Raw genomic sequence first — 15,896 nt, forward strand, 5'->3', positions numbered from 1 at the left:
CATTCAGCACCAAACCAGGGGATGGGGTCACACATTGACCCAGTATAATGGCAGCGGGCACCATGGGCCAAGTTGAAGCTAAAGGTACAACATACTTGAGATAGATGTCATAGTCAAGAGAACTGTGGCCATTAGCCAACTCTGTGTCCTCCTATCCTGGGAAGGGCCATCCCCAGGCTGGAGTGGCTGGGGAAGCTCTTGTAGGCACTAAGGTTGGCACTAAGGATCAGAGCTAGTGGGCCTCAAACACCCATGGACTGCAGGCAAGTGTTTAAAGTAGCAGGAAACAGAGCTGAGCCAGGACAAGCCCCGTGCCTGCATTGCGATAGAGTGCATTTGCATCACTCCTCCTTGGGAAGTGATGCTGTACATGTTTATACATATACAGTCCAAGATGACTGAGCAAGCATTACTCAAGGATTTTACAGACATTTGCCTTTGGCTAAGAGAGAGCGCAGCCATGGGGTTAATAGATCAGAACATTAAGGGGTGAGTGGGGGGGGGGGGGTCAACATACAGCAAGTTGTTCCCCACTCTTTGTGATGGACCTTGGTCTATCCCATCTACCCCCGAGTCCCCAGAAACGTGTCAGACCTCTTGTTGCAAGGTTTAGTCTGGCTCATCATCTGCTATGGAATAAACGTAGCACTCTGGTTATCATCAATAATATTTATTTTGGAAAAATATTTTAAAAATGAATTTCTTCATTAACAAAACAGTTAAAAAAAAAGAAAAAAAAAAGAAAAAAACAAAAAAAACCCTCAAATAACATTTGCACAATATTCCATAAATACATTTATATACAAAAAAATATAGTCACATAGACCCGAAGTGCCTTTGTACATATTTACCAAAAAATTTAAATTATAAAAAAAAGGAACATCACAAAATACTCAAGCTTTACAATTATCAGGAAAATATTTTTACAGATTCCAAAAAATAACACACTTTTTCTCACCTAGTAAAAACACATTTTAGTATCAAAAAAGACAATAAAGGCAGTGTTTCTGTCTCTAATTCAAGAAAAGACTGGCTCATAAGAATCCAAAATATACACTTCAGGCAGTGCATGCTTCTTATGTAGTAATTAAGTCCATTCATTTAAATATATATAGAAAAGCAACTGACCATAGTGCAATGATAAAATTCATAAAAGGCAGTGCAACAGTAATCCTTGAACACAGACCCTTGCCTGGTGTCCATCTTGTTTCTTTATTTTGCAGTCACTTTGCTAACTTCAGTAGAGAACCAGCTCAAGCCTGAATTTAGTTTCTCAGCAGCAGTCAGTGAAGGAATCTAGCTCTCATTCCTCTTTCAGCAGCATTCATTGGGGCACGTCTCCTTTGAAATTGTTCTGAACAAAAGCTTTACCATATATATCACGTCTGTTTTACACCTGTTGAGAGAAAACAGAAGCAGAGACCAGAAGAGGTTAATAAAAAGAAAGCAGAGGACTTCGAGGATGCAGAGGGTCAGGACTTCACCTCAATGCGGAGCAAAAGCGGGCTCTGCAGGAAGCATATGAAAGAATGAGTCAGTAGGGTTAGTAGGCTGCAACTGCACTACAGTTAGACCCTTGCCTGAAAAAATTGCTGTCCCTGTAACCCCCACTGGTGCTTATCTTAATCCACAAGTTTTTTCAACATCTGTGGTGCCACAGACCGAAGGTGGCCACATTTCAGCAGGTACAGATGACTGTGGCAGCAGGTAGAATGGTTTGGCTGCCCTGACTTGCTCTGGATGGGAATCACACACCAAGACTTGTCTGACTGCCAGGTGGGATACTAACCTCAGTTGCTATGATGCACTCATCTTTCTCTTCTGATATGACGTACACCGACTGGTACTTTGTGTCCTTTGAAGTGGAATATACTGAATCTGGCCGTTTTCTTTCAGAAGTGTCACTACTGAAGACAAAAACAAACAACACAGATCAGATGGCTGTTGCTTAACGCTACCTTTAAGTGACACAGGCACCCTTCAGAGTAAAGCCACCCTCCGCACTCGAGTAAACACGATACCTTTTTAGCTGTACTGCGCTTTTCTCTTCTGCCTCTGAATCATACGTTTCACACTTGGCTTCACATTTGCCATGCTCCTCTTTCACAGAGTCCTCATTCTTGAGTTCATGCACCAAATTGTAATCCACTGATGGGTATCTAACTTTGTAGCCATTTTTATCGGAGTTATCGCTGTGAAAGTCTACTTTCTTATTTGTGTTTTTAATCTGAGTGGCACCGATGATGCTTATGGAGATGTCCTTCTCGCGCTGGCAGTTGGCCAGGTTGTTCATGGTCTCCGTTTCGCTCCTGCAGGCCTCGGGCTGGTGGTGCCTTTTCTGCACCTTCAGCCTGACGCAGACAACGATGGCGGCGCAGCCCAGCAGCAGCATGAGGACCAGAATAATCCCGGCGCACACCGCGATCCAGGGAAACTGGCTGTTCTGGCCCTCTGTGTACTTCTCGGTGAAGTCAACGATGACTGGTCCCTGAGGTGGCTCGGGGAGCAAGAATTGGCAGTTGAGGCCGCCGTAGCCCCGAGCGCACTCACACACGTAGCGGTTGCTTCTCTCATGGCAGGTGGCCCCGTTGTGGCAGGGGTTGTGCTCGCATCTGCTCACCGGCGTGCTGCAGTTCTTCCCGTTGTATCCCGGGGGGCAGGTGCAGGAGTAGTCGTTGACCCCATCCTGACAGGTCCCTCCATTGACGCAGGGGAAGGAGGCGCAATCGTCCACGTTGTCGTCACAGTGCCGGCCGGTGAAGCCAGCCTGGCACTGGCATATGTAGGAGTTCCCCAGATCAACGCACTGGGCTCCTGCAAGATGCAAACGGGACGAAGGTTGAGTGGTGTATGTACAGACCCTCCCCGCAATACACCCCAACTGCTGCTCTCAGGGCCGTTGTTACAGCCCACAGTTGAGAAAAACTTCCATTCTGGGAGGCTAGCTCCATCTTTGCCAGGTCTTAGCCACCACAAAAAGTACCTTTTTTTAAAGAAAGGTATTTCTTAATCAAATCTATTTTTCACTCAGCATCCCATTCCTTTTTTGACATTTCATCTAGCTGGGACTACGAAGCTAGTTCAGATCAGGTTCACACCACAATCTCACATTACAGAGTTACAGTGACAGTGGATGAGCAGGACTGCATTAAAGAAAGTCTTAAATACTTTAATCAAAACAGGAAGATTGCAATTGCTGGATTATAGTTAATCATACTCAGTGTTTGTACGGCTTCAAAGAGTCTTTATAAATATAATCCTCCATGCCTGTATGCATGAAGTTTTGGGCCAAGTTACACAGCCACGATAACCCCCTAAGAAAACACTATCTGAAGTTGTGGCCCATAACACATCATTCCTTTTTAAGTACAGTTTCTCCACCGAGTCAACTACTGACATGACATGGTCCATGGTTTATCACTGGGCCTCGTTACAAGCCCTAGACCAAAAGGCAAAGTGACTGGACAGTCTCCTTTTAGAATGTCACCATAGTATGTTTGGCCTTACCATTAGCACAAGGGCTGGAACTGCAGTAATCGATTTTCTTTTCACAGTTGAACCCAGAATAACCCAGTGGGCAGCGGCAGCTGTATCCACCATCAGGGTTGTCAGTGCATCGCCCTCCATTGAAGCACGGTCCATCAGCACAAGTCATTGCACTCAGCTCACAGTTTTTACCATAGAAGCCTGGGGGGCAGGTACAGGAATAGCTGTTCTCGAGATCCTGAGGGAAAGACATGATAAACATTGAAAATATTTACCTGAAGTTGTTTTAAAATACAAAGGAGAACTTCAAAAATAAGTCGAATTGACATTGACCCATCCCCCGGGGCTTCACCCAGCACAACCAACTCAAACTTACAGTGCAGCTTCCACCATTCTTGCAGGGATTGGCATCACATTCGTTGATTTCAATCTCGCAGCTGGAGCCTGTGTACCCAGGTCGGCAAGAACAAGTGTAGCTCCCCTGACCAGTGTTGGTGCATGTGGCACCATTCTTGCATGGCTTGTGGTGAGTACAGTAGTTCAGGTCTGTGAACGATTTAAAGATAATAAAAATAATAATTAATTAAAGAAGAGAGAAATCGGTCAAAATGCTTGCTCATTTGTAAGGCCAGCATAGCACACATGAGCTAGAAGTAGCTGCCTGCTTTCTACTTTTGGAGGGAGATGCTCAGGCAAAGCCCGAGAACTTACCCTGGTTGCAGAAAAGGCCACCCCAGCCTTCCTGGCAGTTGCACTGCCATGGCTGCTGACAGGTACCATGCAGGCAGCCCGGGTATCGGATGCACTCATCACAGTATCGGCCCTGCCAGCCCACTCTGCACCTGAAGAAAGAAATAAGAAAGCAAAAGTCAACAACAAAGTCTTGTCAGATTTAGACTTCTCACATTTGGAAACCCTATCGCAAACTCTGATGTTGGGGATCAAGTTTCCTAAAAGCCTGCAGTGATCCTTCATCTGAGAAAGTCAACGAGTCCAACTGCAGCATCAGCTTTCATCAGCTCCAGCTACCTCTTGCACTTCCTCATATAGAGCCACGGTTGCAGGTAGTTAATTTGTTTACTCTAATAACAAGCAGCCAAACCTTACACACTGCGCCGTAAACTCATTAGGTTAATATTAATGACGGCGATGTTTGACTTGTAGATTAATGCCTCGATCTAGCATCACCTGGACTGCTTAAATTACTATCTAAGACGAAGAAAGGTGCTGAAGCTGACCCTCGCAGGACTGCTGCTTCCAAGCTAAAGACAAAGAAGGGAGGAAGGGGGGAGCAGAAAACTTACTTGCATTCCCCAGGTTTGTCGCAGAAGCCGTGCTGCTCGTCACACCCAGGCAGGCAAATCGCTGTGAACAGAGGAAGGAGGGAAGGGTTGAGCACCAGGGCCCACCGCCTCCCCTTGCAGAATCCCCTCCCGAGAGCACCCCGTGGGTGGGGGGCCGGGCAGTTAATAGCAGCTGAGTTAATCTCTGGAGCCTGCAGGAGTATTGATCTCGCCTGGTAGCCGGGCACTTTACTTATCGCCAGGGATGAGCATTCTTCTTAATACAGTTGCACACAGACAAAAGAAGGCTCACAATTGCTGCCTTCCCCGCAGCCCCTCGCCCCCCTTCCCTTCCCAGCGAGGGTCAGAAGTCCTTTTTTCCAATTCTATGCACACAGCTCCACCTCTTAATATCCCCCGAAAGTGTGTGTGCAGATAAGAGTGGACAGCTGGTGTGCAGGGTGCCAGTGCAAGACAGCTGCTCTATTGTCTATTCTCTCCCAGCAGCTGCCCCGCTGCAACAATACCCCCGGCCTCGGAGCCAATGGGGCCGGTGCCGACGGCCGGGCAGCCTATCCCTGCCCACGGCTAATCTATGGCACGCGCGTGATTTCGCTGCAAAAACTTTTTTTCTTATTCAAATAAATAAGTCTAAAGTTCTTCTTCCCTCCTCCCTCCACCCCCCCCTACCTCCCCCTCTCTGCCCCCCCCCCCGCTCGGAACAGGAGCGGGCAGCTCCGAGCATGGTGAGGAGGTAAGCGGGCCAGCGGGAGGGAGGAGAGGGGAGGGAGAAAGGGACTTCTGCTCATTACTTTGCCTGGTTATGGAACTCATTAAGCAGGCACTGCAAAGTTTTAATTCAACAAAGCCAGCCGGAGACAATGGCATGCAAGGGGAAGGCGGGGAAGTTGGGGCGGGTGTGAGGGGGGAAGGGGGAGGGGGAAGGGAAAGAAAGAATCGGTGCTGATAATCAGATCGCCTCCAAGTTGGAAAGAATGGAACCGAGGGCAAGGAGACGGGAAGCAATCTGCCACTGCGAGCTCGGTTCGCTAACGGGAAGACATTCTTTTCGCATGCACACATAAACACGGCTCGGGAGCCGCGTCCTCTGCACAGAGATGGGCAGATCTGAGCTGGGCGGCGGGCAGAGCGGTGGTGCACAGGCATCCCCAGTGCTGACAGCACCGAAAGGACTCGTTATCAAAGGGCTTCCTCTCACCCCACCCCCTGACACAGCCGGGACGAGCACTTTTGATCATGGGAAAGGTTCTAGTTCCTATTTAAAATGCTATCTAAGGAAACGAAAGCTCTTTTGCCTGCTGCTTATTGTGCAACATTGTAAGATGAACTGCTAGAAGCATCTCAGCAGCCACGAGCAGTGTGAGCAAGTTGGTCTGGGCCGGGTGATATAGCAGCTCAGCTGGGACCACGGTGCTTTATGGACTGTGACTGTTCTCTCCCTGCCTGCCTGGAGGGCTCACCCGGTGTCATCTGCCCACACGCCTCAGTGTGCACACACAGAATGCCACCACACACCACAGTGAGCTGAGCATCCGTCTGCCCGTACACAGCTGTGTATCTACAGAGGGCTCCTCTTGGAAAACCAGCAGTACCTGGCAACCACGTCTGCTTGTCCCTCTGGGATCTGCTCAGTGCCCCAGCTTTCCCTGCTGTACCAATACACTGCATTCCTCAACAGCTTCAAGCTGGGGCTCACTCAAAACTCATGTCCCATGGCCTACTCATGCTGGTAGTAGGAAAGTGCTGGGGAGGAAGCTGAGTGCTCTGGTGGCCCTGGGTGCAATCACCCTGTCAGCAACAGTGTGTGAGGGTCCCAAAGGAGCAGGATATGGCCTGAAGGCCGCAGAGGACATCTTGGATATCCCACTGCTTTTTTCAGTGCAAGGTGGGAAGACATCAGGCCACAGCAACCCTACCTCTAGCCTTGTCATGGGGATGCTGAATCACTTCAGATGGAAGGGACCTTTAAAGGTCACCTAGTCTAACTCCCAGGTCCTGTCCTGGAGCTGCATACCCATGGATGTCATACATCCCCAAGCAACTGTTGAACATATTGCCATCAGCTTGGCAACTGAGCAAGCAAGTGATGTTGGCACTGCCATTTTGTTAACCTGAGATGTATCTGCTTAAGTTTCTATGCTAATACTGAGGACTGCCTATGCTCCACATGGATGAAGCCTGCACCTCGCAACATACACACCTGCCTCTCCACAGAGTCTGAGGTTAGAGAACCCCCCCCTCTGAGAGCTTAGGGGACACGAGAGGGACACTCACGCTCAGTGCAGTACTGGCCCTTCCAGCCTGGGTTGCAGACCTTCTCGCCACGCTCTCCACAGGTGAAGTGACCGAAGGCATCGTCACGGGGCCGGCAGAAGACAGAGCAGCCTTCCCCGTAGTAGTGCTCATCACACACAAAGCGATACGAGTACTTGAGGTCGGTGCGGCCGCTGCTGTGCAGGTCCTGGGACCACTCCTCGCCTACCGCCAGGTGCCTCTGGGTGGCCAGGCGGCTGATGAGCCGCTCGGGGTTTTCTGCACGAGAGCGGAGAGATGAGGGATGAGACAGCCCGAAGCGGACTGGGCAAGGGGAGATGCTCAGCGGGAGGGAGAAGGGAGCGCGGTGGGGAGGGGCCCGCGCGGGGCCGGGTACCTGTGGTGAGGTCGTCGGGTGAGTCGGTGTGCAGAGCCTCGATGATGAGCGAGAAGGTGCCCTGGGGAAAGAAGGAGCACAGACAGCCGTGAGGGCGGGCACGGCTGGGGGGCAGCGCCGCGCATGCAGCCAGGGAAGGCCCCCCTCCTCCCTCCCTCCCCCCGCCCCAACACTTACGGGCCAGGTGAAGCCGAAGGGGAAGCGGATGGGGTTGCTGAAGGCGGGGTCGGCGCCGCCCGCGCCGTCGGGGACGCTGAAGGAGTTGGCGCCGAGGACGGGGGTGATGGCGCTGCCGTAGGTACAGGGAGGCTCGGGGGAGACGCTGGCCTGGTAGTGCTTCAGGCAGACGCGGAAGAAGGTCTTGCAGTCGCACTGCTGCAGCCCGGCTCCTCCGGGGCCACCCCCCCGGCAGCAGTTGCGATTATTGAGCAGCCCCTTCTTGTTGACAAACTCCTGCAGCTTCAGCTCGAACACCCCGGAGCCGTCAACCTGCCGAGGACAGCGGCCGTCAGCCCGCGGAGCGGCCCCTGCGCGCGGGGCAGCAGCCGGCGGCCCTCCCCGCTCCCTCCGTTCGAGCCCGTCGGGGGACGGCGGGCGGCACTTACCTGGCAGCGGCACAGCAGCGCCGAGAGGAAGGCGAGCGTCAGCAGGAAGCGGCCTCCCATGGCGGAGGGGCAGCGCTCGCGTTCCTGCCCCTGTGTCTTCGTGGAGGGAAAGGAAGAGTGTCTCTCGGGGAGGGGGAAAAAACGGAGGGGCCACAGCCGACCCGCAGAGACGGAGGGGGTACTGTCCCGTCTCCTGCTTTCAGGAGGGTCTCTGACTGTTATCCCCCTACCGACACCTCTAGGTGCAGCCTGGAGGCGGCTGACAGCTCTTTCGGATGGCAAAAGAAAAAGAAAGAAAGAAGGGGGGGAAAAAGAAAAAAAAAAAAAAAAAGAAAAAAAAAAAGTTTTAAGATTAATCTGCTAAACTCTTTTTCTTGCCCAATCCACGGCGCTCCTCCTTTTCTCCAGGAAGAAAATAATAATGAGAATAATAATAATAAAAAAATGAAAAATGAAACAAAAGCAACTTAATTCCCAACGGAGGCAGAGAAGAGGCTTCCCAAGGAAGGTCACAAATCGACGCTCTGGAAATCCCTCCGCAGAGGCAACGCGGGACGGGGAGGCAGCGGCGATAATTCCCGGAGCGGTGCGGGGCTGCTCTGCGCTGCTCTGAGCTGCTCCGAACGGCAGCGCTCGCCCTGCGCACGTCGGGGCTGGAAGGTGTCAAGCGGCAGCGGCGGCAGCGGGTCACGTTGGAGACTTGATCCTTTTTGTTTTGGTTTGTTTTTTGGCTTTTTGTTGTTTTTTTTTTTTTTTTCCTCTTTTCTTTTTATTGTTTTTATTATTTTTTTTTTTAATTGCAAAAGAAGCTCCCGCTCGTTCGTTGTTGTGGGCTGACTTTTGTTTTGAGAAGAATCCCAGCCAACACAAATAAGCTCGTGTCTCAATAGCGGCGCACGGAGCGTGTCCGGGTGTGCTCCTGCGGGGGGGCAGGGGGTGCCCGCTCTGCGCCGCGGCCCCGCGGCTCTCTCCGAGGGTGAACGCGAAGGATCTGCCTCTCCGTGGGCGCCGGCCTCCCTTATATCCCGCCGGCCGCCCGCATGCATAATGAGATGCAAATGAGCAGCCCCCCAATCTGGCTGGAGCTGTCACAAAGGAGCCACTTTTCCAAACCCTCCTCTCAATGGATCGCCAAATGGTCAGTGAGCTGTAAAATGTGCAACCCTCCTCCCCCTCCCCTCCGCGCTCACAAAACGTGCTCATTTACATTCCTACAAATTCGGGAACCGCGAGAATCCCCCTTCTGCTACGGGGAGAGGGGCGGCACCCCCGCCGCACCGGGCAGCGGCCCCGGCACCGCCGCCGCCACCGCCCCGAGAAGCGCCTCGGAGACCGCGGCCGCTGCCGGGGGGCTCCCAGGGGCCGGCGGGCGGCAGCGAGCCGCAGCGGGGGGAACCCGATCCCTTTCCGTTCGCAACGCATTTCCCCCGGCGTCGGCGAGATGGGTGGGAGCGGGGGGCGAACGGCGCGACCCCGAGTCGGGTTTGCCCGTCCCCGCGCTCCGCTCGCAGCCCCCGTCCCGGCAGCGCAGTGGAGGCCCGCGGGATCCCGGCGTTGCCCACCGTCCCCCCCTACCCCCCCGGCCCCGGGAGCGGTGAACGGGGGCTGCGGGGCTTACGGCTCCCGTCTCCACGAGCACCGCCGCCAGGAAGAGCTCCCCGCTCCGCCAGGGTCCCGCACCCCTCTATGATTATTATCATCATCGCCAACAACCTCGGCCTCTCCCTCTCTCTTTTTTTTTTTTTTTTTCCTTTTTTTTTTTTTTTTTTTTTTTTTTCCTGCTTCAGCTTAGTAAAAAGTGAGTTTGGTGTGTGTCGTTCGCGTGGCTGTCATTAAGGCCGTTTGTTATTGTGTGAGGGCTGAATCAGTTAGCTCTTTGTGCTCTCAGCTGTATGGTAATGTAGACAGCACCTGCTCCCCGCACAATGCGAGGGAGAGAAAGAGCTCCCCTCGGCGCACGCTGCTGCCTCTACAACAATGTCCGCACATTTTTTAAAGCAATCCCTTCCAGCACTTCCCCGCTCCGTGGAGAAGAAGAAGAAGAAGAAAAAAAGACTTTCCCCCAACCGTCCCCTTGTTATTTTTTCACGTATCTCTCAGACCCCGCAACTTTTGTTTCGGTCGTAAAAACATCGCGAGGTAGTTCGGTGGAGAGGAGATGAGAGGGGTAGGAGCGATCCCCCTTCGAGAAGCTCCTTAATGACGGATGCGATCGGGGATAAAAGTTTGCGGGGCGGCTCTGGCACGGGGTCTGCCGCTTTGTCGGGCCCTCTGCGAAACACCTTCGGCCGCGGGTTCATTAGGATGCAAGGTGTAACTGTCTCCCTAAATGTCATTTTAATTGTAACAGAGCATTTCAGCGCAGATTAAGCTGGTGTGCGAAAGGAGAGGATTTGGCTACAATAACCTCACTGTAGGTATGCCGTGCTCAAAGCCTTATTATGGCGACTTTATTGGGTGGGAACGTGCATTTGCATGGCAAAATGTGACTTTCATTGAAGCAGATGTCTTGATCACAAATTATGTTACAATGCGCTAGGGGGAAAAAAAAGGAAAAAAGAAAAAAGAAAAATCTTAAAGACTTCTTCAAGTAAAAGCATCGGGTAATACCAATTAAAAGAAAATCGCTAATGAGCCCATTCAGCCCCGTTCACTGCCTGCTCCTGGACCGCGCTGCCCACGAGGCTGTGTAGCCTCGGGACCCAGGCGGGTACTGCCTTCTCTCCTTTAAAACCAGCTCCGCTCCAGCCAGCCACCTGCACGCAGGTACCGGAGGAGAAGCTCTTCCCCCCCCATCCCGGTACTCGCAGCCTGCACTGTGCCGGAATGTTTACGTTTCCCCGTGCCCGGCCCGAGGATGCGGCCGGGGGCGAGCGGGGCTGTGCCCGGCGGCGGAGCTGGGAGAGCGGCTGCTGCGGCCCCATTCGCACATTGCTTTTGCCACCTAGCGACAGTGCCGCTCCGCCAACTTGGCTGCGGCGTTATCCTCGTGGAAGGGAATTGGGGGAAGAAAAAGCCACAACAACACACCCAGACCCCCTCCGTGTCGGGTTTACCAAGCGAGTGGGGCGGAGGGGTGGCAATAGCTGAGATCGGAGGGCGGATGGATCTGCCGAGGATCGCCAAGGATCTTTTAGCCCAGGAGAGGGATAGAAAGTTGGTCCGTGAGCATCCCCTTGCTTAAGAAAGTGGAAATAAAAAGTTCCACGCGCGATGGCTTTCACCCAGCAAAAGGGGGGGGGGGGGGGGGGGGGGAGAAGAAAAGCCCCTTAAAACCGTGCCCCCGAATTGCGACCACCCCCCCAACCCCTCAACTCCCCCCCCCCCCCGACACCGGGTATTTGTTAAACTGACGTGGCACAGATTTCTCGATTACCGCTGCTGAGCGTGACTGAAAGGCGCCGTGAGAGCCGGCAGGATCCTGCCCACGGCGCTCATTCTTCTCCGGCTTAATTTATGCCACGCGATTCTGTATTGGGGAAATCAAGCAGAAAGCTCCTTTTTCTGCTTTTTTCCCCCCTCTCCCTCTCTCTTTCAGATGCCGGGCTAACGGGGAGACTGTTTAACTTAAGTGTTTCTATAGGAGGCTGTTGTAGTTTAACTCCTGCCCACCAGTAGCTGAGGCGAACAAAGGAGGGACTCGAGGTCTAACTATTCATCCATTCTCTGCACTTTAATTTTCATTGATTTTGAAGACAAGGGGAGTCCTTAGGGATTCTCGCTGAAGGGGGATGACACGCCTTTAGACGCGATCAGCCCCCCAGCCAGCCATCTGCTCCCAACCAAATGGCGCTTTTTCGCTCCCAACCGCGTGTCTCCGCACCCCGCTCCCCCGGGCCGCCCCCGCGGAGGTGCGCGCTCGCGGTGTGCAGAGCGGGGACTGCGCGGTGTGACCACCCCCCCCCCCCCACCACCACCCCCGGCCGGGACGTCTGGGTTGCCGCTCTCCCTGGTGGATCGCACTCCCTACGGCAAATCTGAGGATGGGAAAAGTCACTTCAAAGCGGGGAGGGGGAGCAGAGGATGAAGGCCTCCCCCCGACCCTGCCTTCTTCCCGGGGCGGGGGGGGGGCCGCGGGCATATGGCGAACGGTGCCTACGTGTGGAGCTATGTGTAGCCGAGTGTGCATAATATTTTAATTAGCCCCCCGGCCCCTACGGAGGCATGCGTGAGGCCTCAGCCCCGCGTCACCTGTCCCGGCCATCCCGGTCCTCCCCGGGGCCGGGCGCTGGCATCGCGCTGCCCCGGGCGGTGCTCGGCCACCGCCGGACCCCGCGCACGGTGCCCCGGGGCCGCGCCTGCAGTGTGCGGGAGGGGATTACGGAGTTCTGCATGTAGGTTAGCCCAAAGTTGCAAAGGCATGTGCTGATTAGAATAAGAAAGGGCAGTCGCGTGGCTCAGCTGGCACACAGCGAGGCCAGATGATAGATAAGCAGCTCCGGGCCTTCCCTCCCCCCCAGCCCCCTTTTTCAAATCGCAAATCATCTGCTCCGGCCCTATCCTCGCCCCTCATTTCCATGACAATGGCCGTGTGTTTACCTGTGATCCCAGGACCGGCGGGGCATTCCTTTGTCTGCCGATGCGATTACCGCAGCCAGCTGCTCTCCAACCCATCCCCGGGCAAATCCCGAAGTGGCCCCTATATGTGTTTTACCGATGGCGCACGAGGAGAAAGTGAGCCCCCCCCCCCCCCCCCCCCCCCTCCCGTTTCTCTGCGCTCCGTGTTTGTTTGGGTTTTGCTCCCTGGTTCGTCTCCGATGAGATTTCGCTCGTGGGAAACCGCGAGGGCTAAAATTGGCCGCTCGTGTGTGTATGTGTGTGTGTGTGTGTGTGTTTTCCAGAACGGGACGGATCGCGATGCACATCCTTTAGGGGCACACTGTGGGAAGCGGGAAGCAGAACCTGCTGTGAGGCTCCGGGCATCCCGTCCAGGGCTCCTCGGCTCTTTCCCGTGCCTCAGGCCCTTGGGCTCTCTCCCCAGGAAAGATGCCTTTTCCAGGGTGCCCAGCCTGCACGATGACCCACTCCCCAGCAACCCACCCATCTGTCAAAAGCTCCTTCCTCGCTTCTGCAGAAGGGATGTGGGGACAAATCACTGCACCCGTTTGGGTGCAGCTCAGCCCCACTGCCACAGAAGCAGCCTCTTTCACCTTTTAAACCCCACACTTGTTCCCCAGGAACCAGGAACTATGTGAAGAGCACGAACGGTGCCTACCGATTTGAGGCACCCTCTGATAGCCAGGGCAATCCTGCAGCCCCCATAGGGGCAGTTTGTTTGTATGTCTGCAGGGCTCTCTGAAGCCACTTCCAAACTGTGTTGTTTTTACTTCTTCCCGCATCTCTGCGCAGGGGAGAGAGCTCCACAGAAGGTGATTATGAGGCAGAGGATGGGTACGGACGGGGCGGGCCGTGCATTTGGAAATGCTCTCTGCTTTTCTCAGAGCATCTGCCCGGAGACGAACAGATGTGGGCACCTGCGGTGACAGGCCACATATGCTCCGTCCTATTCACAGGCATTCAGACACGGCCACAATAGCCAGGCTTTGTGCACGCCGAGCCACCAAATATATTAATCTGCGCTCCCCAGAGCACCGCTCTGGTTAATTTTTCCCTGGCAATAACATCAGATCTCAGCCTGCCACGCTCCCCTCCTTCGCCTGAGAATATGTGGAGCTATCCAGGCCCCACCTGTTGGCTGTGGGCAGAGGTGGGCACGCAGCGGGGACACGGGGCTCCTCGCTAACCTCAAGCACGGCAAACCCACCCCCACCTCACACTGCCTGGCCCCCCACAGGGTCCCGGGGGTCACTTTGTCGGTCAAACACGGCTATTTTTTCTCTGCAAACACCGGTCGATGAGCGCCACAAACGCAAAATGACGTAAATCTCAGATGCAAGGCTGGGACTCTTTAATTTTTTATCCAGCTCACTTTGGTGCAAACCCTTGTCATCTCCTCGGCCCGGGTTTGTTTTGGGGCACAATGAGCCCTTCGGCCCCACTGTGCCCGCACAATGCCGGCGGACACCAGGCCACAGACAACCCGAGACCCTCCCCCCGCCCCAGGCCGCCACTGTGAGGCGAATGGGCTCGCACCCCCCGACCCACAGCTCCCCAGGCCCTGCCGCTGCACGCATGCGCGGCTCCGCCCTCGGAGAAGCGGAAGGGCCTGTTCGGGTCAGTGCCGGGGGTGCCGCACCGCGCCGTGCTGGGGGGCGCTCGGGGGTGGGTCGGAGCGGGGTGCCGCTCCTGGCCGGCAGCACCGTCGCCCCAGGGGCGGCCTGGGTGCGCGGGCCGCTCGCACCTCAGCCGGCTTGCTCGCTGTGCTCACAGAGCGGCGGGGCCGCGGGGGTGGCGGTGCGTGTGAGCGGGAAGTGGTGGGCTGCGCTCTTGGTGCGGAGTGCTGTTGGCTGCCCTTTGCTATGGGGAACGGTGTTCTGTGGGCATAGCACGGCTGTCGTAGCGCAGGTTGTTGCCTTGGAAAGGCCGTGGGTGGTGTTTTGTCCCCAGGTGGAGGGATACTCAGAATCTTCGGGCCTACTCAACACTTAGAGGGAAACTGGCTATTTTGGGTCACAAAGGAGTCGAGGAGCAGCTAAAATCCTCCGTTAACCTGAGATGCCTATCACAAAAGTAACAAGCATCCAGCCTTAGTTGCACAATATATGTTCTCTCTTAAGAAACGTAGCGTTCCAACATAAAGCGTTTTAGTCCTACTTCTTTGTGGGTTGGTCTAGAGGCCCCTTCCAACCCCAATGATTCAACGATTGCTCCAGTTCTACTGAGGTACCCCTGACAGAAACACTACAGGCAGAATGTTTGCCTTCCCTTCACAGCCACTGGTGGATTAGAGCGTTCTCCTTAACATGGAGGTTTCTGTTTAATGGTGAAACAGGGTGGGTGGAAGAATATAAAATCCTGAATTTTTGGGGGTGATGTTTCCAGTAAATGCTTGTGGTCATGCTGAAATGGCAGTAACAGCTAATGTTCTTGCCTATATGGCTGGCTGTTAACCGGCTCTTGATTAAACAAGGCCTTTACTGGTCATGGAGATTTATCTGATAGTAATAATAATATCATGGACTTGCATGAGATTTTAGGCAAGAATATCTTCAGATGCAGGTGTCAGAAGGTGGGGAAAATGCCTCTTTCAGTTGCACATGGCACGGTATATTTTGTCAGTTGTTTACTGCATTTCTTGCTCTAGCTGTGTAGCTGCACTGATTCATAAGTGTTACTTGGAAGCAATGCATTACTGCAGAAGTAAGACCTGCTATGGCTTTTTGCCTCTGCGTAGTGAGTTTGAAAGGTGAATATCTTCACACCCATTGCTTGTTAAAATTGGAAAAGACCTCTAAGATCATCTGGTCCAACCGTCCACCTACCACCAATGTGCCCCCAAAACTGTGTCCCTAAGTACAGCATCTACCCTTTCCTTAAACACCACCTGAGAGGGTGACTCCACCGCTCCCTTGGGCAGCTGTTTCAGTGTAGCAGTGCAATGCTCCGGAGACAACCTGTAACTGAAATGTCAGAGCAGCATGAAAAACAAAACAAAATGGATTAAGCTGATTAATTAATTAAATTAATTAAAGCATAGTGAACGTGTTCACTATCTGAAGAGGCGTTCACCTTTGAAGTAAAGTCAACATAAAAGCAAAACAGATGTTTTGGAGAATAAAGAAGAAAGAGAAGCTCAGTGAGAAAATCAACTTGTTTCTTCCAGTTTGCGTTGCAGAGTCCTTTAAAATAGCATTGCGATAAAAAACACATCTAATATCAAAGCTGTGCCAAGCTAATAATATGCAATGAGATTTCTAGAAATGAAGCAGAGGTCATAAATGGTTCTAACTT

The 15,896-nt window shown here is 53.4% G+C and overlaps 2 protein-coding genes across 2 annotated transcripts in view; one reads left to right on the forward strand and one right to left on the reverse strand.

Annotated features, from left to right (window-relative positions):
• Positions 1-656: 656 nt before the first annotated feature.
• On the reverse strand, positions 657-9,038 carry DLL1 (delta like canonical Notch ligand 1). The gene is made up of 11 exons (XM_072333216.1): positions 8,046-9,038; positions 7,618-7,929; positions 7,441-7,501; positions 7,065-7,322; positions 4,791-4,851; positions 4,198-4,328; positions 3,863-4,032; positions 3,508-3,724; positions 2,022-2,814; positions 1,790-1,907; positions 657-1,396 (listed from the first exon to the last, which is right to left on the reverse strand). The coding sequence occupies exons 1-11, from the start codon at positions 8,103-8,105 to the stop codon at positions 1,391-1,393; spliced, it is 2,187 nt and encodes a 728-aa protein (XP_072189317.1). The 5' UTR covers positions 8,106-9,038; the 3' UTR covers positions 657-1,390.
• A 5,101-nt stretch (positions 9,039-14,139) lies between these two features.
• Positions 14,140-15,896, forward strand: part of FAM120B (family with sequence similarity 120 member B) — a 44,025-nt gene continuing 42,268 nt past the window's right edge. Inside the window, exon 1 of the mRNA XM_072333217.1 lies at positions 14,140-14,219. The gene's annotated coding sequence lies outside the window, so the exon portion shown is untranslated. The remainder of the gene's footprint in view (positions 14,220-15,896) is intronic.

Source organism: Excalfactoria chinensis, chromosome 3 (assembly GCF_039878825.1).
Source record: "Excalfactoria chinensis isolate bCotChi1 chromosome 3, bCotChi1.hap2, whole genome shotgun sequence".
Taxonomy (NCBI): Eukaryota; Metazoa; Chordata; class Aves; order Galliformes; family Phasianidae; genus Excalfactoria; species Excalfactoria chinensis.

Coding starts and splice junctions, on each gene's coding strand:
- DLL1 (XM_072333216.1), bottom strand. CDS start 8,105: ATGGGAGGCCGCTTCCTGCTGACGCTCGCCTTCCTCTCGGCGCTGCTG. Junction 7,502..7,617: donor CCTTCGGCTTCACCTGGCCC/GTAAGTGTTGGG, acceptor TTCTTTCCCCAG/GGCACCTTCTCGCTCATCAT. Junction 7,323..7,440: donor ACCCGACGACCTCACCACAG/GTACCCGGCCCC, acceptor GCTCTCGTGCAG/AAAACCCCGAGCGGCTCATC.